The 23,897-nt window shown below is 42.1% G+C and overlaps 1 protein-coding gene across 1 annotated transcript; it reads right to left on the bottom strand.

Annotated features, from left to right (window-relative positions):
• Positions 1 to 5,102: 5,102 nt before the first annotated feature.
• On the bottom strand, positions 5,103 to 23,529 carry LOC133364943 (lanosterol 14-alpha demethylase). The gene is made up of 10 exons (XM_061586036.1): positions 23,326 to 23,529; positions 22,196 to 22,294; positions 20,797 to 20,973; positions 19,608 to 19,734; positions 18,183 to 18,357; positions 14,527 to 14,646; positions 10,749 to 10,944; positions 8,516 to 8,611; positions 6,729 to 6,897; positions 5,103 to 6,182 (listed from the first exon to the last, which is right to left on the bottom strand). The coding sequence occupies exons 1-10, from the start codon at positions 23,479 to 23,481 to the stop codon at positions 5,995 to 5,997; spliced, it is 1,503 nt and encodes a 500-aa protein (XP_061442020.1). The 5' UTR covers positions 23,482 to 23,529; the 3' UTR covers positions 5,103 to 5,994.
• Positions 23,530 to 23,897: the final 368 nt, after the last annotated feature.

Here is a 23,897-nt window from a genome sequence, read left to right as displayed (position 1 = left end):
CAGCCACCAAAAAGGCCCTATCTCGCGTCCCCACTAGTCGTGCTTGTGAGGACGTAGGTATTGAGAGAAGGGCCTCTCCTGAGGATCTCAGGGCCCAGGCAGGCTCATATAGGGAGATACGGTCTGACAGATAGCCTGGACCTAAGCCATATAGGGCTTTATATGTCATCACCAGCACTTTGAATTGTGTCCGGAAACAGAGCGGCAACCAGTGGAGCTTTTGTAACATGGGAGTTGTATGGTCCCTGTAACCAGCCCCAGTTAACATTCTGGCTGCTGCACTTTGCACCAACTGAAGTTTCCGAACAGTCTTCAGAGGCAGCCGCACGTAGAGCGCATTACAGTAATCTAAACGGGATGTAACTAAGGCATGTGTCACCGTGGCCAGATCAGACGGCTCAAGGAACGGGCGCAGTTGGCGCACTAATCTTAATTGTGCAAAAGCACTCCTAGCCACTGCTGAAACCTGGGCCTCCAAATTTAAAGCTGAGTCCAGGAGCACACCCAAACTGCGAACCTGCGTCTTCAGGGGGAGTGTAACCCCATCCAGAACAGGCTGAATCCCTATTCCCTGATTTGCCTTTCGACTGACCAGGAGCACCTCTGTCTTGTCTGGATTAAACTTCAATTTGTTCGCCCTTATCCAGTCCACCACTGATGACAGACACCGGTTTAAAACCAAGACAGCTTCCTTGGAGTTAGGTGGAAAGGAGTAGAGTTGGGTGTCATCAGCATACTGATGGCACCGAACCCCAAACCCCCAGACAACCTCTCCCAGCGGTTTCATGTAGATGTTAAATAGCATGGGGGACAAAACTGAGCCCTGAGGGACCCCACAGGCCAACAGCCAAGGAGTCGAACAGGAATCTCCCAGCACCACTTTCTGGGTTCGTCCCTCCAGGAAGGAATGGAGCCACTGTAAAACAGTGCCCCCAAGTGCTATCCCAGCAAGGCAGCCCAGAAGGATACCATGGTCGATGGTATCGAAAGCCGCTGAGAGGTCCAGCAGAACCAAGAGGGACACACTCCCCTGTCCAGTTCTCTGCGTAGGTCGTCCACCAAGGCGACTAAAGCCATCTCCATCCCATAACCAGGCCTGAAACCAGACTGAAATGGATCTAGATACTCCATTTCATCCAGGAATCCCTCGAGCTGGGAGGGCCACCACACGCTCTATTACCTTGCCCAAAAATGGGATATTGGACACTGGCCGATAATTATCCATTATGGAGGGATCCTTGGCCACCAGGGAGCTACTAGAACTGTTGCCCATTCGGTTCAGATCTTGTGAATTACCCTGGGAATAATCAGCAGTGGTAGGAAGGCGTACAGCCTGCCTGGAGGCAACTGGGATGTCAAGGCATCTATGACTGAGAACTGATGCTTATTTCCCTGCAACTGGGAACCAAATCTCAAGCGGTTGGGAAAATGCTGTTGTGCTTTAGGTTGGTTGCACTGTCTGCCCCAGAATGGGCAGCTGGAGCGGGCATCCTGTGCTGTTCCAGATATCCTGGAGTCACAAAAGGACTGTGATGTCAGATAAGGGTGGAATGAACGTCGAAAGGACCTTCTGTCATCCCTTTTCCTGGAGAATGGCATTGACTTTCTTCTCCTTAGATTTCAAGACATTAACTAGGGCGTCATCCCCACATAACTTGCCTCCTACATATGGTTCTGAGGCAAGATTTGAGGCCATAGTGCCTGCCTTCTAATGTCTCAGCCATAGGGTCCTTCGTGTGAATACGCCTGCCATCAGTGATCTTGCTGCAAACTGCACAGCATCCATGGATGCACCTGCCATGAAAGTTACTGCCTGAGAGACCTCGAGTAAAGGCTTGTGTACTCGGGCCACAACCCGCTGCGGACTGTCCAGCAGATCCTCAAACCAAAGAAAGGAGGCTCAAGCAAACACCGAGGAGGCTGCTGCTGCCTGGATTGAGAGTGTACTAGCCTCATGGATCCTTCTGAGACCCTGATCCATTTTGCACTCTGTGGTGTCTTTTAAGATGAGCATCCGAGTCCTTTGGGTTCAAAGATGGATTCAGCAAATTCACAATGGGAGCGTCTATCAGCAGGACTTTCAGCTGGTCCATGATGTGTTGCTCCAGTGTATAGTATTTGTTGGCTATTGAGACCAACCTTGAATTGCAATGGGATGTCAAACTCTGACTTGATTACTTTGGGAAGTAGAGAAGGGTGCTTCAGGACTCTGTACTTGGGTTTCAGATCTGGACACACCATTGAAACCCCAGATGTTGAGGAGGCAGGAGGATCCTCTGTAGAAGTTACAAGTCAGGGCTTCCATCACCTTGCACAGGAGGAAGAGGAAGTACGATTCCTGAAATATCCTAGTGGCTGCAATCTCTTCAGTTTCCGAATCCCCACTCCATTCTTCATCCACGATCATTAAATCATTGTCTGGGTTGAGAGGTACCTCTTCCGGAGGTTGAAGGTGCCTGCCCTAGGCCGTGGCATAAGGATCCGGAGATGCGCGGTTCACTGGTGGACATGTGTTTGTAGCTGAGCGGCCTGTAGTGGGGTCCTGCATCACCTGCACTCTAGGTGGTACCTGAGTGGGTGAGGGAGCCGATACTTCCTGTGGTAAGACACACACAGGGACATATAGTAGCCTAGCCTGTTTGTTCGGGTCGTTCTGCTGGTAACAAGCGCCCGGCCTTCAACAGCCATAACCTGTGCCTCAGCCACCTTGTGCCCGACGGTAGAGGGGCAGGCCCATCACTGCCTGACTGTGCCATCAAAAGATGTGAAGGGCCTGGGACCTGACATGGTAAAGGCTCCAATGCTGCTTCTAATGGGGGGTGGGTGGGAGTGGTTTCATCCTTTTCTAGGGTTTTCCTTTTTGCTGGTTTCTTTCCTCATGGGAGCAATGCGCTGCAGGGCTTACAGGGCAAAAGGGCCTCATGGGTTGCTCCTGGTGAAGACACAAGAGGGCAGAGACCACCCCCACGGTAGGCAAATATCGCTGCGGCCCTCTGAAATGGGCGGTAGAGTGCTGGCTCGGTGAGGGAGGCCAAATGCAGTCCCCACGGTTGGTGGCTGCCCGCCTTAGTGCTTGGTTGCTGGCAGGGAGGGCGAGGCTAATAGCCACTGAGACCATTGGCAGCTGCTCGTCACATCTCCCCTCGCCAGGAGTGCAGGAAAAGGCCGGCCCCAGGAGGGAGGCCTGTGAAGCCACGGCACGGTCAGGGTGCCACTGCCGCCTGCAGGAAGGTCGCCCTAATAAAAAAGGTGGCTGTCGCTACTGCTTCTGAAGACTTGAGAGGCTGCGAGGCTGGTGGGGTAGGTTGGGCCAGGAGAGGCTATAAAAACTGCGGGCATTGAAGGGGGGGCTGCAAGCCACGGAACTTGGGGAAAAATAAAACTTTTTTTAAAACTGGGAAGAACAGTTAACAATCAACAATAAAAGTTAACAAGAAACATTAATAAGGAAACACAGACACAAGAAAAAAAATACAGGCCTGAACCAAAGAAACAGAGAGGACTCAACCGTACTTGGTGAAGGCAAAAGAGAACTGAGGCAAGAACAGGAACAGACCAGGAAGGACCTGCAAAAAATCAACAGTGCTCTTTTGCCTTCAACAGCTAGGTGAAGCTAGCTACCCACCTGATATCTTTTACATGCACAGGAGCATATCAAATAATTTTTCTTTAAAAATAAGTTATAAAAAAGGTATTCAACTGACCTCTTACAACTTACGACTTTATTTATATGCTGCTTATTGTGTTCATTTGCTATGTGCTCAGTAGTGTTGCCTCAAAGTAAAGCTATGTTCCACTGATTTTAACCTAGTGCAAATTACATCAAAGTGAAAATTGGGGGGGGGGAAGTATTTTAAAGCGAATTGACAGGTCATTTTTGTAGTTAGCACCCAAACCACCTGTAGAAACTTGAAAGTTTAGTTTTTTTGCATCCTCACTCACTGTAGGCAGTACATTCAAAACAGCCACTGAACTCAGCTTGGTGCCCTATGCAACTTCCCAGCTCACCCACCCATAAGGCAGGGCCTAGTAGGGTGCTCTCAATGTGGGCTGGGAGTAGAATAGAGAAAAAGCAAGGTGGCTGCCCACTGCTGCTGAGAATTAGAAGTTTTATTTATTTTGAAAATAAGGATGAAATCTTCATGAGTCTGGGCCACTAAGGTTGCTCTTACAGGCACGCTTCCCATTTCAAATGGTGTTGATTTACTGCTGGAACCATAAGCTGAGCAAAATCTTTTTAACAGTAGATTGTATAGCCCTTGGATAAATAAGGCCAGGGCTGCATTAATAACGTATGCTTTATAAAAAGCCCATCATTGGCACAAAGGTGCTGATTACTGTAATGGCAAAAATACTCTTAATGATTTAAGAGTAAACAGCAGATGTTACAGATCAACTTCAAATAGTGCATTCACATATACATCATTTCAGAACTCTTTGTGCTATATTAAACTTACTGGTACTATTCCAAAATAGTTGAGCACCCAATGACTTGGAATGTGATGGCTTTGTAAAGAGCTATTGCATAATGCAATAGCTGTGTATCTCTATTTTGTGTCTGAGAGATTTCTGCAGATGCCAATGCAGCAAGAAGACCTCAATTCAGAAAACTGCTTTCACATGCACGTCTTCAAGCCTGTTGCGAGTTTGCACCAGCCAAAATACCTAGGCCTTCAGTTTCTTATCCTTTTGCGTGTTACACCTGCCACAATTGTCAAAGAACACTTCTTAATCTGCTCCCCTCCCCTCATCCATGTTGATGCCTGGAGGGAGTTAGGATGGTGTGTTGGCAGTGTGTGACATTTTGCTGCGCCAGAGACCCCAACTATGTGCCCAGGCAATCAGAAAACGACCACCAGTGGTTCTCCTACCATCAGCAGGTGGAAAGCCTCCAAACGGCATTTTACGGGCAGGGTATCAGCAGCTTTGAACCCGCTTGATCTGAAACTCCACAAATCCCCAGGGGGCCCAATCAGACTGCTCATCTACATCTGGAAAAGTAAATAAAAATTGTCTGTCCTGGGATATAATGGTGGATCTGTCTTTCCACTCCTCTGTGAACCCACTTAGGATTGCTGTATAAAAATATACACTTGACCATATTTAATTAAAAACTTTACTGAAATTCCAGTGGGTCAAGCCACAAATGTTTTCCATTAATAGATTCTGATAAATACAACTAACATTCTACATGTCTAATTGCTACTCCTTAAACAAGTCATGCTACATGTAACAGGTGTTGGAGAAGCTAGCTGGTTCTCTTTGCAGATCATTTATTTAGTCTTGTAGGTGTGTCATATCTATTCTTTATCCCTCCTGGCTTTGAGCTGGCATGTGCTATAGAAAATATATTATGTGATACCTGAATCTACCTCTTTATTATAAAGGGCCAATCACATTAAGTACCAGGAATCTCAAATTCTATTAGATCATAAGGTTGGCAGTAAGATTGCTCTTCATGGAAGATTCTGAACTTAAGGCTATAAAGTTTGTTTAGAAGCAACAGACAGAATGTCATTTCTGGAAAATACACTAGCCCATTCTTTGATACGTGGCTGTCATTAGTATTCTTGGCTTAATTGGCACACTACACTGTGCCAGTTTAGATAAACTGAAATTGCCATTGTATTACAGGAGTCAGTGATACTGGAACTTAATTTTTTCCATCCCAGTATTTTGAAGGACACCAGATTATGTTGCTAATGGATCTTTTTGCTTAAAAAATGTGGTAGGTTACTTCTAAACCTACTCAAGATTATTTTGTAAGAGTTTAGATTTAAAGGTCACAAATATAATACATATTCACATTTCAGAATCAGAAGTGTAGGGTAAGAAATTATAGGTATATATAAAAACAAATAACCCCTCACTTAGTACTCCAACTGCACAACATTCAACACTTCTTCACAATACTAGGCAATGAACAGCCTCTTCATTTAACAGTCTTCACATAACTTGTACAGAAAGGCTTCTCTACTATTTAGATGCAAGAAGCTACGTTGCGCTGTGTGATCTTCTTTTATATCTAATTATAGGGTTATTAGGTGTGTGGATCATGGTTGTATAGTTTATGGTAGGAAAATATCCATCTACCAAATCAAATTCATATAAACGGAGAAGAGTTGACCAAATCGTCTTAATTTGTACATAAGCAAAGTTCTCTCCAATACAACGATGACGACCTAAAAGAAAATGAAAATAGTGCCTTTATTTTACATTTACAAACATTCTTATACTACTGAGAAATTGGATCTGTATAAGGGAGCAAGCTCCCAGGGAAGACAACTAACAGCAGGATACCACAGAATTCAATGCTGAGAAGTCCTCCCCATGCTGATGTAGCAAGCTCTGCCACTGCTATGCAACCCAAAACAGTGTGTTGTGTGTGGGTCTGGATTTAATCTGCTGGATCCAAATGCCCCCAACTCTGAGAGATAATGGAATAGCCCATTCCTACCCCCAATTTTCTGCCCTTGCTGATACAAGCCAATTGCAATGCAGCCAGCCACAGGGTACTCAAAATTATATTGCTTATTAGCCAATTGCTTGCATTTTTAGAGATTAGCTAGCAACATATATATTCCATTATCTAAGCCTAAAAGTAAAGACAAAGGGCTGCAAAGTATTTTTAAAATCTAAGTCCTTTTGTTTATATAAAAGACTGAAGATGGCAATGCCCAAGATGGCTTTATCCCTTATTTAGAGCCCATCTACTATAACCAACTTACCAGCACCAAATGGCACATATGCAAACTTCTCTCTAGCTGCAGGGTTATCTTGGAGATAACGGTCTGGTTTGAAGTCTAAGTTTTCTGTCCAACATTCCTTAAGTCTTTGATTGACAGTGGGAGATACACAAACTTGATGACCAGGTGGAATTGTATACCCAGCAACTGTCTAAAAGCAGGAAGTCAAGTTTATATACAGTTCACTTCAAATTTTGGAGAAATGATTTAGTAATACTCTTTAAATACTTGTATTACCACTCTGGGATCCTTTGGGAGGAAGGGAGGGATATAAATTTAATAAATACAGTGGAAGCTCATTATAATGCAATTTGCTGTATCGCAGATTCAGATATACTGCGAGTATGACAATGTCCCTGAGTACAATACTGTATACAGTACCACAGTTTTCATTATAACATGGAGCCCCTATTACATGGGTGCATCCTTTGTCCCCCAACCCACACGTTATAATTAGCTTCTACTGTGACAACAACAGTGTCAGTAATCAGCTTGTTGCTGAAAACAGCTTAAGGGGATGTTTTATCTTATCCTAGCTAAGGCATTTCTCCATGTTGGGGCCCAAATGCAGGGCAGAGAATACCTTATACAAGGATAGATGCTGGAATAATTAAGGTATTTCTTAACACATGGCAGCCTGTTGTTGAAAACAGCTTAAGGAAATGTCCTGTTTCTTAAGCAATACCTTTTTAGTAATTATTAAGAGACTACTAATGTCAAGTTTTGATCTATACTTTTAAAAATCATTAAGTCAACCGATCCTAAGCATGTCTACTCAGAAGTGAGTCCTACCGAATGGACCTTACAACTAAGAATGCATGACATACGACTCCAGACTAAAGGAGCAATCCTAAGCTCTAGGGAGAGCAGTTGAGGGGCCATAGGATACCATAGATTTTTTTCTCTGCTGTCCAAAAGGGAGATCCAGCACTAGAAGCCTCATTGTGGCAGTTGAAAGTTCTGCTACCATTGCTTCTTTGCTGTCAGTGTGCCCAGGATGGTAGGGAATGGAAAGGGGCATGTTGGGAGACTTGGCTCCTGTTTTCCCAACATGCCCTTAACCCAGCCACAAAAACTATTCCAGCCCTGGAACTGGCGTCATCAGTGCTCTCCACCATCACCCAATTGTGGTCAGTGGGAGAGAAATTAAGAAAAAACCTGACTGTGCACATCTACCACCTGCTCTGGCCAGTGCAAAACCAGCAGGGCTTAGGAAGTAAGCAGCAGTTCGTCTGCTGTAAACTTTCTTCTCCCTGACCCCATCTCTTTAGGATTACTTTACCCATGTATTAAGTTCCAGGTACTACAACCACCTCATGCATAATTGTTTCTGCCCAGTGACTTTAACTAAGCATATCATTTCCAAGATTAAAAATAAAGAGGTCAGAACTATTTGACCATTTGCACTGCATTTTTTAATAAATGTTATGACCAAGACTCTGAATGTAAAGTTTGCAATTTCATATGGCTTTTGGAGCCTACCTGTCTGATTAGCAGTGGCATGTGGGGCAGGGATGCTCTCCTGACACGAGCATTGTTGCTGCTTCCCTGGATGGGGCGAGGGCAGGGCCACACAGTTTGCCCGCGGGAGTGCTGCTGGTCAATCTCATACGGCCCTCACCTCACTTCTGCCCTGGTCCAGGTAAGCAGCAGAAACACCAATGACAGGACAGCAGCTTCACCCCACCAACACATCACTGCTTCTGATATTGCCTCATCATGTATTATTCATGCTTTAATAGACCATTGAAATAAATGAAGATTCTTACCTGGGGAGTTTTCGCCATCCTCATCATAGTCATTATAGGTGGTCTAAGTCTTAATGTTTCTTTTAAGCAAAGGTCCACTAAGGTCATATCTTTGAGCTACAAACGAGTAAAACAAACCTTGTTAGTTTTGTGTGTATCTATACATATATCCATAAACTACTGCAAACTTCTCTAGTGATCCAACCATAATTTGTGCTTCAAATATGAAGTTAACAGCAGTTCATTCATTATCTTCCAGTATAACTAAAAAATATTTAAATTTATATCCCACCCTTCTAGAAGGAAGTGATGGGGAATTTTGTAGTTCGTTGGACTGGGGGTCCTTGAGTAAAATCAAAGAACAGAGGTTTGCAGCAAAAAGGTAGGCTTTTATTGGATGACAAGCATATGCCTGGTCAGTCTCCCTCTTAGTGAGTGGAGAACTGCCACATGGCACTGGTTGCCTGGGGTTTTTACACATTTCAGGAAAAAGATTTTAGCATGTACCAATCAGGAGGTTACACATCAGTATGACACAGTATGACATAGCCATTACAGTATTGCATAGGCACTGTACAGGTACTGTACTTTCTTCATCATGTTCTGGTGAATTTGGCAATGTTCAGTACTTCACGTAAAAGTACATTTTCGCCATGAGATGAGTACTCCAGCTAATGAGCTACACAATTTAGGTAAGCATTTTAGCTACTGCAATTTTTCCTACATTTTAGAGAGTTCAGTTTCTATTCAGTGTTATCTTGTTTAGAGTACAAGTTGTTCCAAACAAACCAGCAGAGTCAGGGAAGATAGCTCCAAGAAGAAAAAGGGTTCTGGCTGGCTACTAAACTTATTAAATGTTAAACTAAACTATTAAAATGTTATAAACCTTTATAAACCTTTATAGCTTTATAAAAGAATATATTTTGCTTATTGTTTGTATATTTCAAATTTCCCCAACAGAAGGGCGTGATATAAATTTAATAAATAAATATTCTTCTATTTAAGTTGCTGAGATCAAGCGTCTGCATTTAATTTTGTACATTGGTATCCATAATGCAGCTGAATCCTAATTCTGCCTCAAAAAAGCTCTCCTTTCAGGCAAACCTCTCTTTATTTGGAGCAGGGGTGGGGAACCTTTCTAGCCTGGTGGCCCAGATTGTTATCTCCTGCAACCCTCACAGGCCAAGTTTGAGAGGTGGCTGGAGCTACCCATCTGTCAATTCCCAATTGTCATAATGAAGGGCGATAACCTTTACTGTCCACTATTTTCTGCAGCTGAGAGTCAGCTGCCCTGTGGAAAAGTGCTGTGGAAAACAGCTCTTCGAAAGAAGTTCTGCAGATACTACCAACCAGCTGTGCCTGCAAACATCCTTTCAGCCACACCTTGCCCTTACCTGCCTCACACATACCGTCATTTATTTATTTATTACTGGTTGCCAATTTGCTACTGGGCCAGGTTCAAGGTTCTTGTGTTAATTCACAACGCCCTAAACAACTTGGACCCAAACTACCTTAAGGACCTTATACTCCACCTCCATTGCTGAGATCCTCTGATGGGGTGCTTTTGGTGGTTCCCCACACCCGTGAGGTTTGGTGGCCCTCCACCGGGGACTGAACCTTTAGTGTAGTAGGCATTGCCCTGTGGCGCTCCATACCAATTGATGTGTGACAGAAACCCTCCCTACATTCTTTTAGACATAGTCTGAAAATCATTTTAATTAGACAGGGATTTACAATATGATTTTTCTTTAACCAGCCAGTAACTACTGATGTTTTACTGACATTTTAATTAATGAGTAATTTTGCTGTTTTTATTTGTATGTTGTATACAGTCTTGAAAGTGTGGATTATAAATATTTAAATAAATAAACTTATATCCCGCCCTTTCTTCCAAAGGAGCCTATGGCAGCAAACACACAACCAATAAAACAATGAAAACATCTAAAAACAATTTCAACACAGATGTAGTCTGGGAAAGGTGTACATGACATCAGATGTAGGACAGGTGGGTGTGCCTTGGCCAAAATGGCCTCACAGGCCAAATGGGGAAACCTATGGCCCTAATTAGGCCCATGGTCCAGAGGTTCCAGACTCCCAATTTAAGGGCTACAACTTCACTATAAATTAAGTAAGAACCAAAAAACCCCTCTATATAAAGTTTTCTGAGAACCACAACTAACTCCACCTCAACATTTAAAGAACGTACAGTGTATTTATCCAGAAAAGTTTAACAGGAATGACAGAATCTACAAACCTGGTCATAGTTTAATGGAGGCAAGTCTTCTCCACACACTGCCTTTTGTTCCCCGTAACACCTTTCCTGAATTGATTTGTCCCTAGCTAAAAAGAAGCCAAGCCAAGTGCTAGTGGTTGAAGATGTATGCTGACCAGCCAACAGCAGCCCAATAAGCATCCCAGCAATTTCATCATCTGTTAGACAACGCCCATCTCTAGATTACAAAAGAAAAAATGTATAGGTCATCTGTGCCCTTTACTTAGATATATAAATCTAATGTTCCAAATCCTTGACTCGTGTACATTTCTGCCTTCAGACGCTAGGTGGAACTGCAGCCCATCTGATGGCATGCCACCTAGGGAAAACAAGAAAGAAAGAAAAAACAGATTCCTTGGACAGAATCTCTTTTTTCCCTTCATTTCTGCTAAAAGAAGTCCAAATGGGAAAAAGCAAAATGTAAAGAACCATTTCAGAATCGTTAGGACAATTTTTTAGAAATTTTTATACTCTACCTTTCCACTGCATTTGCAGGGTGTGTTTGTGTTTACAACAGTTATAATAACATCATCTAATTAAAATACAGTAAAAGCAGACAGGTGCAGCATAAAAAGCCAATCTGAAAAACAAGGGATTAAGCCACGGAAGAATCTTCAACTCTCCAGTTCAAATCTCTGGAGGCCAGAAAAGTCTTGGGCAGGTGACAAAAAGCAAAGAGAAAGGAAAAGGTGAAGTAGTTATTTTGATCCCTGCTGAAAAGAAAATCAGCTCTGGATTTCTCAACTGATAGAACCAGAAACCACTGAGATTAAACACAATTTAAGTTGGCATTCATGTGAGACCAACAGGCAACTGACTTCATTCTACAAATCAAGAGGAAACTGAACTGCTTATCCATCTTTTTAGCCCATATTTTCCAACTTTACACATTTATTATTTTTTATTATGATGATTATTAGATTTATATCCCACCCTTCCTCCCAGCAGGAGCCCAGGACGGCAAACAAAAGCACTAAAAACACATCAAAACCATCATAAAACAGACCTTAAAATACATTAAAACAAAACAACTTTAAAAACATTTTACAAAGCTTTAAAAACATCTTTAAAAAAGGGTTAAAAACATATTGTTTAAATATATATATATATATATATATATAAAGCAATTCCAACATAGACGCAGACTGGGATAGGTCTCAACTTAAAAGGCTTGTTGAAAGAGGAAAGTCTTCAAAAGGCGCCGAAAAGATAACAGAGATGGTGCCTGCCTGATATTTAAGGGGAGGGAATTCCACAGGGTAGGTGCCGCCACACTATAGGTCCGTTTCCTATGTTTTGCAGAACAGACCTCCTAATAAGATGGTATCTGCAGGAGCCCCTCACCTGCAGAGCGCAGTGATCAACTGGGTATATAGGAGGTAAGACAGTATTTCAGGTATCCTGGTCCCAAGCTGTATAGGGCTTTGTACACCAAAACTAGAACCTTGAACTTGGCCCGGTAGCAAATGGGCAGCCTGTCCAATTCTTTCAGCAGCGGGGTGACAAGTTGGCGCTACCCTGCCACAGTGAGCAGTCTCGCCGCCGCTGACATTACAGAAGTCAGTCCTTAAATTAAAGTTTTCAGGATCAATTTTGTTACATGAAGCTGTAACCTAATTTCTTCTTCCATCTAGTCTGTCTTGATAGACCTTCCAGATACGGACAGACCTGTGTAGAATCTACAACAGCAAAAAACTTTCTGGAGGCAATAATGGGCTAGATGAAGGCCAGTAAACAGACTGAATCTTAGTAAGATGAAGGCTGTGTTTGTGGGTAATTCCTGTGTATGGGAAGTGGGAGATGGCCTGTTCTAATTGGGGTTGTTCTCCCCCTGAAAGAGCAGGTACATAGCTTTGGGGGTACTCCTTGATCTAGAGTTGTCACTTGAGGTCCAGCTGGCGACAGTAGCAGTATGTGCATATCTCCAGCTATGGCTAGTTTGTCACCTACAGCTGTTCCTGGCCACAGTAACCTGTTATCTCATAACTTCTTGATTAAATTGCTGTAATGTGGTCTACCTAGAGCTACCTTTGAAGACAGTCTGAAATCTGCAGCTGGTGCAAAATGCGTCCACTATAATTCTAAGTGGTGCAGCTTCTTGGAATATTACACCAACCCTGTGGGATCTGCACTGGGCACCTATATGCTTCTGGGTCCAATTCAAGGTGTTGGTGTTAATTTATAGTCCTAAGCAACCTGGGACCCAAATACTTGAAGGAGCATTTCTCCCTATAATCAGCTTATCTGGGCCTTAAGAGTTGCAGGGCAGCCTGTTGTATAGCGACATGGGATAGAGTCTTCTCTGTGGTGGTACCTCAGTTGTAGAATTCCCTCTCCTTGGAGGTGCATATGGCACCATCATTATTTGGTTATCAGTGCCAGTTAAAAACACATCACCCAGGCATTTGGAAGAAATTGATGTGGTAAGGCAGCTATAATCAAGGCAATCTGACTGCTGTATAAGTTATGGTTTTGTATTCTTTAATTATGGTTTTAATGTTTTATTGTTCACATGCATTTGTTATATTTGTTATTTGTCTTAAATGATGAAAAGTGGTTTATTTATTATTACATTTATATCCAAACTTTCCTCCAAGAAGCTCAAATATGGTCCTCCCCCTCCTGATTTTATCCTTGCAACAATCCTGTGAGGTAGGTTAGACTGAGAGACAATGACTGGCCCAAGGTCCCCCAGTGAGCTTCATGGCCGAGTGGGGATTTGAACCCTGGTCTCCCAGGTCCCAGTCCAATACTCTAACCACTACAACCCACTGGCTCTCAATCATTTAGAAATTGAGTAAACAAATGCATAAAACAAGCCACTTTTCTATATGCAGCTACAGTTCTATATGCAGGTACAGCAGCTCTACAAGAAGTTCAGCCAAGATCAGAGTTCCAGGTTTTGATCTTGAATGCTGCAAACGACCGCTCCACTTTGCATAAGTAAGGCTCCTAGCTGCTACATGTTGCTATGCTGCTAGTTTATCTCAGAATTTCATCTGTTGGAAACTCTGCGCCTGAAAGACCTTTCTGGAACCAAGTCAATAGACTTCTTATTGAATATTTATTTATATTGGAGGCTAATAGTGTCTCCATTCTATCTTCATGCCTTGCACCTGAACTATACATCTGAGCCTGAATTCAGGTTTTAAATTCTGTCCCAGGTCTTTGACTGCAACAGATCATCACATCAGTTCCATACAGACTTGCTTTCAGCTAGTTTTTGTTATGGAAATATGTATATGCTGAGTGATTCAGCAGTTTAGTTTGAGCTGTGTGTGTGCCAGTGTGTGTATTTACCTTAGACGCAGGCTTTTACCCCACACTTAAGATCACTGAGATTTAAGACTTAGTAAAATAAGAAAGGCTACTTTAGTAGACAGGAAAGGCATACCTAGTTCTAACTAACTAAGTTGGAGGCGCAATGCCCAGACTCTGTATTGCCCTCATGGCTCAGAAGAGAGAACAAAGACAAAAATGTCTTTCTCCTCGGACAGTCGAAGATGACAAAGGAAGGAGGGCAGACCAGCTTTCCTGAGCATATCAGTTTACAACGGAAGGAAGTTAGGTAGAAAACAGCACAGGTAAAGGTAAGGCAAGCCTAGCCAGCTGGAGGACCCTAACTCTATCTTCCTTCTGGAATACACACAAAAGAACCCAAACAAGAGTTGCTTTTGCCCTACCATCAGTTTTAAGAACTATTTCCAAAGCCTGGCCCCAAACTATTCCCTATCAATAACACTTTAGCTACATCACATACTTGTAGGTAACATCCAACAGTGTTTGCAGCATGTCATCGTTTCTCTCCATAGACTTTCGTCGTTTCTGAATGACTTCATAAAAAATGGACTTTATCTTATTGTGGGCTCTATCTCTGCGTCTGAAATGAAAATAATTTATGCAAGTATTAGCAAATACTTTTCTTAAAAAATTTTCAGGACTAGGGTTCTGCAGGTTACATTTTTAAATTTTCAACTGCCAACATATTATGTTACTTGCAGTGCTAGTTAAAAGAGAGTACCAATTTACGACAAGTCACAAGAGGGCTTCTGTGATACAGTGCTAGAGCGGTTAGATCAGCTCCTACCCAGATTCCTACCAAGCTATGAAATTCACAGAATCGGGCGATTTTTGTCAGTCTAACAAACTCACAACAGGATTACTGAGAGGCTAAAGTGATACTCCTAAAATGAGTTTCTCCTACCAGAAAGGTGGGATTTGCTTTCAAATAGCCAACATTTCCAATCTAATTTGTATCCTGGTAGCAGTACTAATGGACAGCGGTTTTGTTTTGTTTTGTTTTTGAAGAGATATTGCCTCATTCCACCTTAATGTATTAGGCACTTTTACGTGGTGGTCTAGAGTTAACCCTGGATAACATGGGAGTATATGCGACTCATTCCCCAGTAACACAAGCTGTATTTAAGCATTAAAGGACTCATGCAATGAGCAGAAAGGAAGACATACTTGCTGACCGCACCTCCTTGACTGCATCTTGTTGACCAACCCTGCCACCCTCCATATGTTTGGGGCAGGAGACAAAGGTCTACAGTAGGGAGTCTGCCACAGGTGTGTAGGCTCCCCACACCATTTAAAACCCTGATTGTGAAGTGGGGCCAGACCATGGAGATGCAACGGACCATGGAGATGCAACGGACAAGTGCGGGCCAGGAAGCAAAATTCCTGCTCTCCCCCTTATGTGATTCTAATTGTGTGAGGGTTTTAATACCTGAATACACAGCTTCAGATTAGGGGCTGACCTCTGTATTTCGTTTGGATGTACCCGAGGATGTAAAACACCTGCAAGTTCAAAATTGTTCTCCAAGGACCTCTTCCAACATGACTTTCACAATGCATGAGCCACTACAGTTGGATCATTCCTGCATGGATGAGTCCTTTTTGCTGCTCCTTCTCATGCTAGTATTTCCCTTTTTTAACACTGGGGTAATCCTAGCCTAGAAAACAGTAGAATTGTGGGCTCCTTCATGACATGGCAAAAGGCTGTGCTGAAGCAGCTCCCACACCAAACAGAGACTGAAGTAGGACTGACTCATACAGAGAATGCTGGTATTGGTAGCATAGACCTAAATCAAAGCTAGGAAACCAAATAAATATTTAAGCTAAATGGCAAGTGTTGTTCCAGCAATACTCAGAATGGAAACAACACTTCAACAAGTATAATACAAACTGGAACTGAACTGAAACGTTAGCGAAGTTAAACATCTTACGTTATATAGCACAACATAACACGTGGCAATTTTATTCTTAAGAGTCATTGCAGCTATAATCTCCCCTATCTCTTGTGGACAGCCAAGAAATTGGGAGCTGGTTACAGGGTATTGTGTTGTCTTCTCTCCTCTCTCATGGGTACCCACCCCCATCTGCTGTAATAATACTAAAAAGGGAGTTGGCATTTTAAAAGGCATCAAGCAGTACTTCACACAAGCTTGCACTGGATCCTTTCATTATCCAACTAATCACTGAAACAATATATATGATACTATGATCAACAGAAGAGAGATTTAATTTCCATTGCAAAATGTTTCAGCTTCTGCCTTCATCAGCTGCTCTGGTGAAAATGAAAGGATGCTATTGCCAAGGTGGCAGCTATAGAGTTTTGAGAACTGAATGTTCTGAACAGCTTCATCTGCTGAAGCTAAGTGATGTTGGTACTACCCTCCAGGTTGAGGCCACGTGGTGTTAATGTGTCCAGTGTATATATCCGAAAGTTCTCTTTCTTAGCTAACATTGTAAGATCAGTTGGCAACTCTTATTGCAATTATCAATAAAGCTGACAGGCTGTAGCTCTCAGAATTGATTTTTTTTTTGTCAAAAATGCAGATTTGTAGTTTCTAAAACGTGTGCATAGGTTGGTTTTACCAAAGCTTGGAAGATTACTTTTAAAAAGTAATAAATTACAGTTACAATTACATGGCCCAAAAAAGTAGTAACTACCATTACAATGACAATTGCTCTGAAAGTAACTGATTACTTTTTCTCAAAAGTAATCGCTACAATTACATTTCAGTTATCTTTTTTTAAAAAACACCTACAAGGTGCTGGCCTTGGCTGCTGCACATCTAAGTAGCCTAAAACAACATTAAAAATAAACACACACATACAGAGGTAGTAGAATAATGCTTTTTATCCATAAGATAGAAATGGTGATCTCTGCGCTGGTAAGGGAGGTGGGGAGGGAGGCAGAGGCCACTACTCAGATCTCTGCATGTCAAACCAAGTGCAACCCCCCCACCCCCGCCAGCAAGCATAATCTCTCTCACTTAACCACCTCCTGCCCTGCCACCAACTAAGGGACACTCACCCAAGCAAACATTTTCCCCTGAGATGCAAAAAAGTTAAAATACTGCAAATGCAGCACAGTAGCCAAAGAGGGTGGTAGAGGCCACTTTGTGTGCCAAGTGCAAACACAGTAATCACACACACACACATCATCTTTCACCTCCACAGTTCTTTATCTCCATTCTGCTGCTGCCTCCTTCTCCTCCTTTATTCATGTTCTTGTCCTCCAGCTCCTTTTCCCTCCGCTCCATTCTTCGCCACCATCCCTTTTTTTAAACAATTATTTTCTCCACTCCATCCCATCTCACTCTCCACCTTCGTCACTTCCTACCCACCCACAGAACATGAGGGAAGAGCAATGTTGCACAGAAGCCCAGTTTGAGGCACATGATTTTCATCCACAAATCAGAGGAGCAGAAGACTTCCCCTGCTTCCACCCCCCCAAGAAATGCCCAAAAGTAATGCTGGGAACATTACAATTACTCCACAAAAGTAATAAAATTACTCCTAGTTCTATAACAATCAAAATGTAAAGGAATTACCCACTCGTTCCTCAAAAAAATAATGAATTACAAGTAATTTGTTACTTGTAACAAATTACTTCCAAGCTCTGGGTTTTACCTATATCCTGGACAGGACATCCTGGTTGTTTGCACTCAGTGATATACAATACATTGCAGGACCTACAGAGTCTGCTAATGTGATATGGGCTACCTGTCCAGGTGCCTGTTTGAAGGTAGCTGTTTTCCTGGGATACACACAAGTGATAAAGTAACTGTAATTACAAGAATGAGATTCAGGAATCGGATTGCTGACAGTGGCTTAAGTACAGTTCTCATGGTACTAGTGAAATGTTATAATAGGAGTCACGTTAATAGCTTTAACAAATTGTTGAGAAATTGCCAACAATTCTTGCTCCACCATGAAACTCATCAGGCGAGCTTGATCTAGTCACTATCTCTCAACTGCATTTACTTCACAGAGTTGTTGTGAGGACAAAACAAAGGAGAGAGAACCATGTATAAAGCCCAGAACTCCTTAGAGGAGGGCAGGATAAAATGTATAATATGTACATTCATTTCACAATATTTTCTGCTGTATCAAGTTGTTTAGTACCTGAAGCTGGGCAAAGGCAGCCAACCTGGCAAAAGCCAAGCAGCATGAGTAAATCCCCCATCCAAATCGGCATAGAGCTGCGCTACCTTCTCATCAAGAATGCTTCTTATTTCCTTCCCATGTAAACAGTGACTCGCTGTCAAAATGATTAGTTCTGAAAGTGCTTCAAATAAGTCTGCGTAGAAAGGAAAAGAGTACATTAATGGGGAGTCAATAAATCAAAGGAAGTATTAACACTTACTATCTACTTCATGAACTAGAAAACTAAATGAATTTGATGAATACACATAAATTGGGGCAGCTATGCTTTCCCCCCTGTACTATTACAGTGTTCGGGTGGTGGAGGAGAGATGGCTGTCCCCATAGGGGCATGTAGTCAGCCATCTTTTTTCTGTACAAATACACAGGAAGGAATGAGACAATATCATATCCCATCACTCTGAGGCCCACTTGTAGCCCCATTTTCACCATGTGTGGCAAAAGCTACAGTTTCTACATGCTCGTTTTCACACAGCAATTAAAAAAAAAAGCAGCCCTCAGACCACTTCATAATAAACAGAAAGTAATTTACTTTTGTCAGGGGAAGAGGGGGTCAGAATTTCTTGTAGATATCTTTTTAAAAAAATATGTAAGAAATGAGACAGACTAAAAACTGGAAAGTGCCGAAACCAGAATTAGATTGATCTATCCATCCCTAAGGGTTATACTCCAGTTCAGAAATGGCTAGTAAAATGCCACCTGACTTGAGTCTACAACCCAGAAACTTCTAACCCATGAACTAAAATCCATTCCTGAACACATGCTTTTGTGAAATGTGCCATCAGAATTGAAAATGTGTTACCAAACATCAGTTTCAGCAGGTGTTGTTACATGTGCATTTTCAGTTACTCCTTTGCAGGAGAAAAACATTGCTCAGATTGGAAGAAAACATCATACATGGCTCAAATTAGCTTTAGAATAGGTTCTCCCCCTCACACAAAGGTTCATCTCAGGCCATAATACAAGGAGAAAACAAGAACAGAGCAGGTGCCCCTCAAAATGGAGCCAGTCAGTAGCCACACGCCATAATGGAGCCAGCCTGCCTCCACACTCCATCATACTCAAGCACTTTAAATGTAAATTGCACCAGCATTTTCATTTTTACCCAAACAGCATCCATAGGAAAAAGGGAATAAACCTTTCCAAACTTCTTTTCCATGTCAGAGCGTTATATAAGAATAGGTCCAGAGTTTAATGCACAGTTTTCCTGTCATTTTTATTTTATTATTTTTTGTCCTTAAGATAGCAGTTGTGATCTTTATTTGCCCAAAAATTGCTGGTATAGCATTCTATACACTCTGCGTAAGAAGTCACAGCTGCCATATTGCAACTTGATCATACCAATGCTTGCTCCAGTTAGAAGCACTTTGAAAGCTAAACACTTACTTCTTTCTCCACTCTCTCCCCAAGTTTTAAAATATTCTATCGTTTCTTTCTCAATTATTGATATATGGCTTTTAAATTGGCTTATATTCAGCCCAGTTTTAAGCATCTTCTTCTGTTCTAAAAATACCTGAAAAAGTAAACAAAGCAGTATTTACAAAACAGAATTCTGCTTGTATATTTTAGGCATGAACTAGCAAAACTTAAGCATTTATGTACCACTGATTTTAGTGGGAGAAAGTTAGGCACATACGTTCCACTTTACACCCACACTGGAATCAGTGGAATGAACAGTGATTATTTTTGGCTGGCTTGTGCCAACAGTACATTATAAAACTAATTAGAAGGATGGCAACATTTGGAAAACAAAAAGAGGCTGTGAAACATTTGCATATGCACACATACCAGCTTTGGTCCAAATGAGCATTTCTTTCCCAAATAGCCCTGTAGCATGGAAAGCTGCTGTTTAGAAGCAACAGAAGAGTCCAAATGCAGGGCATATTAGTTCAGGTGAATTAATAAAGAAGATTGCTGGATCATGTATCTACTGTTAAGAATACTTTGTAGGAAATCAACGTGTAATTAGCTGCTTTTCTTTCAAAGAAGCACATTCTAGGCAACTACGCTATCAGTTTAAACACAGTGAAAACTAAACTGCACTGTAGAAGCTGGATTTTTTACTATTCTTGAATACTACTACATATTTTTAAAGGTCTAAATCAAGGGCAGTGTTAACTAATTAATTACTCACCTAAGACAGGGCAGTCTCTAAGTGACTTATAACCAAGCTTAACTTTTCAATTCGATCAAATGTCTGGGTGCAGAGGAAAGACTTAACCCAGCACTGAAATGCGGTTAGTGCCACTACCAGCCAGGTGAGCATTCCACAGGAGGGAAGGTCACAACCAAAAAGGCCCTCTCCTTTGTTGCCACCTTCCAAGCCTCTCTCAGAAGGGGCTCAGATACCACTCCTACAGTCTCGGTATATTATTGTCAGGAGAGACGATCAGTGAGATATTGTGGTCGTACTGTTGTAGAATTAGTTTGGCTAATTTTATTAGCTTGAATATGGTAACAATACTTAAGCAGAACTGGGACTAATTCTATTGTTTTGTTACTGCAGCAACCTATTGCACTGCATTTGTATCATGCAAAGAAAGCAATAATTCAGTTAATTTAACAATATACATACTGGGTTGGGTACATCATAAGCTACTCCCTTGCCAAAGACAGGTGTGGTTAGCCGTGAATATACTTCTTCTGCATTCAAGTCTTCATTTTTACTATTGAACAGAAGAGCAGCAGTATCACTACCCACAAGATATGTAAACGTCTTCCCCACCATAGTGAAGCTAAATACAGGCCCATACTGTGGAGACAACCAAGGAGATAGGGAATGAAGGAGAGGGGTGTGGAAAAAACAGAAGTGTAAAAGAATGTTATTTTAGTATCATACAGCAAAAAACACAGAAGAATACTGCTGGTCGTGGACCGAATTAAATAAATTCAATTCACAGAAGAATTTCCTGAAATCCATAAAATGTAATTGCTTCAAAATACTTATAATAGTCGCCAAAAAAATATGCAAAAAATAGCAAGCGCCTGATTCATCTATGTCTAGGCTGCACTCCTATGCACTTTCCTGGAAGTAAGCTTCACTTGCCTGCTGTATAGGGTTGTTGGGAGACTATAACGGCAGGGTGGGGGGGGCGCTACATACTGCCTTGAACTCCTTGGAAGGCAGATGTAATTAATACTTCCAAGTAAACATACATAGGATTCAACTGTATGTAACGTTTAAATACCAGGTGTGACTGGTTCAAGTAGACAAATGGCTCTATCACCAATGGCCAGTAATACATCAGTCTCAAATTATCATTTTTAGCATTCTATCCCACCCTTCTTTCCGTAGAAAGAATTAATGCTAACTACATGTAGATTATTTGTATCTGTCAGTTGCATTCTATGGGTAATACCCAACATTACGCATACTCTGATGAACCCACTAAAATCAATAGACTTAAATCCTATTTTATATATCTATACTGTGAGTATGTATTACTTGGATATCACCCAATGGTCCATCATAGCCTTTGGTGCTAAAAAATGTATTGCTATTAACCATTTCCCTGCTAGTTCGTTTATTACTAATAAGAATATTAATTTAACTTGAACTTATTTCAGTTAAAATTTTGGGTACATCTTTATTATCACTCTCCACCAAATGTTAAGTTCAACAGACACTAAAATGTCTAACCAAAAACTGGAAGAACCCAGATGTCAAATTTCTATGCTGAACCCCAGAAACTCCATAAGGGAGAAGATGAAGAAGTCACTCTGGGGAGGATTTAGGAGTGGAGAAATGTTAAGCACCCTAACCCCGCTTCTACACTAAACTACTGAAGCAGCTTTTCATTTTTAAAAAGCAGTATCAAGGTTCTCATATTTGCATGTAATATACTATTAGCCCATAAGACTTCAGTCTTGGAACTTTCTCCAGTTAATGAAAACAAGTATTTAAGTTCGAGAATTTTGAACAGCTGAATTACTTCAGAACCATCAGATTCACATCATAAAAGGATTAAACTCACTTTTTCATAAGCATTTTCCAAAAATTTGATAGGATTTTTCCCAAATGCAACTGCATGCCCCAAAAAGGGGATATTTGATGAAATGTAAGGTGGATAATTCTGCAGAAAAAGGAAAAAGTCTTTTTAAAGATAGTTTTGCAAAGAGCAGTCCATATTAAACTCAGCTGCATGACAGTATCAGATGGAGAGGTAAAACAGTGAAGACCCTTCTAACACGCAGTGCTGGGACTAACTTCTCTTTGGCTCACTTCCTCTCAGAACTGTCTTCATCAACAATATTAATGAGCAACTGCAGCGTGTTCCCTCCCCTCAGACTTAAACTAGGACCAGAGCCTCCAAGTCGACTACAACTTATGGCGACCCTATGAATCAGCTACCTCCATGAGCACCTGTCATGAACCACCCTGTTCAGATCTTGTAAGTTCCGGTCTGTGGCTTTCTTTATGGAATCAATCCATCTCTTGTTTGGCCTTCCTCTTTTTCTACTCCCTTCTCTTTTTCACAGCATTATTGTCTTTTCTAGTGAATCATGTCTTCTCATTATGTGTCCAAAGTAGGATAACCTCAGTTTCATCATTTTAGCTTCTAGTGATAGTTCTGGTTTAATTTGTTCTACCACCCAATTATCTGTCTTTTTTGCAGTCCATGGTATCCGCAAAGCTCTCCTCCAACACTACATTTCAAATGAGTTGATTTTTCTCTTATCCACTTTTTTCACTGTCCAACTTTCACATCCATACAGAGATCGGAAATACCATGGTCTGAATGATCCTGACTTTAGTGTTCAATTATGCATCTTTGCATTTGAGGGCCTTTTCTAGTTCTCTAACAGCTGCCTTCCCCAGCCCTAGCCTTCTTCTGATCTCTTGACTATTATCTGAATTTTAGTTAATGACTGTGCCAAGGTATTGATAATCCTTGACAAGACTTGGTTGGGACTGCAGTAACCATTTAGATTTTAGATCACGGTTGAACATAAATTAGTTAAATAATTCGGAATCTGAAAAAAGATGACAAAACAGTGCAACATACCCAGTGCCCTCCTTTGTTGTTATTACTATCGCCGCCGTAAAGAAAAGGCAGGAGGCAACGACCAATACTGGCGTTGCCCACCCAATACCAGTACCTACCTGGCCGGTGCTGGACAGCTGCCGGGAGCCGACCTGCAGCAGGTAGCCCAAGCTCAAAACGAAAGCAGAGGCGGCCAGCAACAGGGAGAGCGGGCTGTCGGCAGCGACCTTCTCCAGCCAAGAGCAGCCCATCTCCAGCAAACTCAGCACCGCCATCCTCTCTCAGCTCGACAGGATACGCAACAACACAGAACAGAAGCTCCCTGACAAGCCCGCAAGGAGAGGCGTGGCATGTACCTCCTTCGTAGGCCCTGGGCCGATCTCTGCCCATCTGACGAACGCGGCGAGCCGGCCAATCAGCGAGCGCGGCAAACAGGGTGATAGCGACAGCAGCGCCGGGGTTGGAGAAGGTAGAATCTGAGGTGCTCTGAGGAAGAAAAAGGCGCCAGGGCTTCCTCGCGCCCTCGATCCTTCTCTGGTTCCTCATAGTATTTCTCCCTAGTTCTCTCTCAAAGGGTTGTAGGCGTTTGTTACAACGTACGCCAAAATAATATAAAATATTATATGGTCTTCTGTTGCACCTTAAAGAAATTTGTGGCCGAAGTTTGTGTGTGGGTGTCAAAGAGGTGCGT

The sequence above is a fragment of the Rhineura floridana genome, chromosome 10 (genome assembly GCF_030035675.1).
Source record: "Rhineura floridana isolate rRhiFlo1 chromosome 10, rRhiFlo1.hap2, whole genome shotgun sequence".
Classification (NCBI taxonomy): Eukaryota; Metazoa; Chordata; class Lepidosauria; order Squamata; family Rhineuridae; genus Rhineura; species Rhineura floridana.
This window is presented reverse-complemented; position numbering and strand designations above follow the sequence as displayed.

What these genes read in the sequence shown, in the direction of transcription:
- LOC133364943 (XM_061586036.1), bottom strand. Translation starts at nt 23,481, where the DNA reads ATGGCGGTGCTGAGTTTGCTGGAGATGGGCTGCTCTTGGCTGGAGAAG. An exon ending in TGGAAAATGCTTATGAAAAA is followed by an intron (nt 20,974 to 22,195) that starts GTGAGTTTAATC and finishes TTGTCTCCACAG; the next exon opens with TATGGGCCTGTATTTAGCTT. An exon ending in GGGAGAGAGTGGAGAAAGAA is followed by an intron (nt 18,358 to 19,607) that starts GTAAGTGTTTAG and finishes CTTTCTACGCAG; the next exon opens with ACTTATTTGAAGCACTTTCA.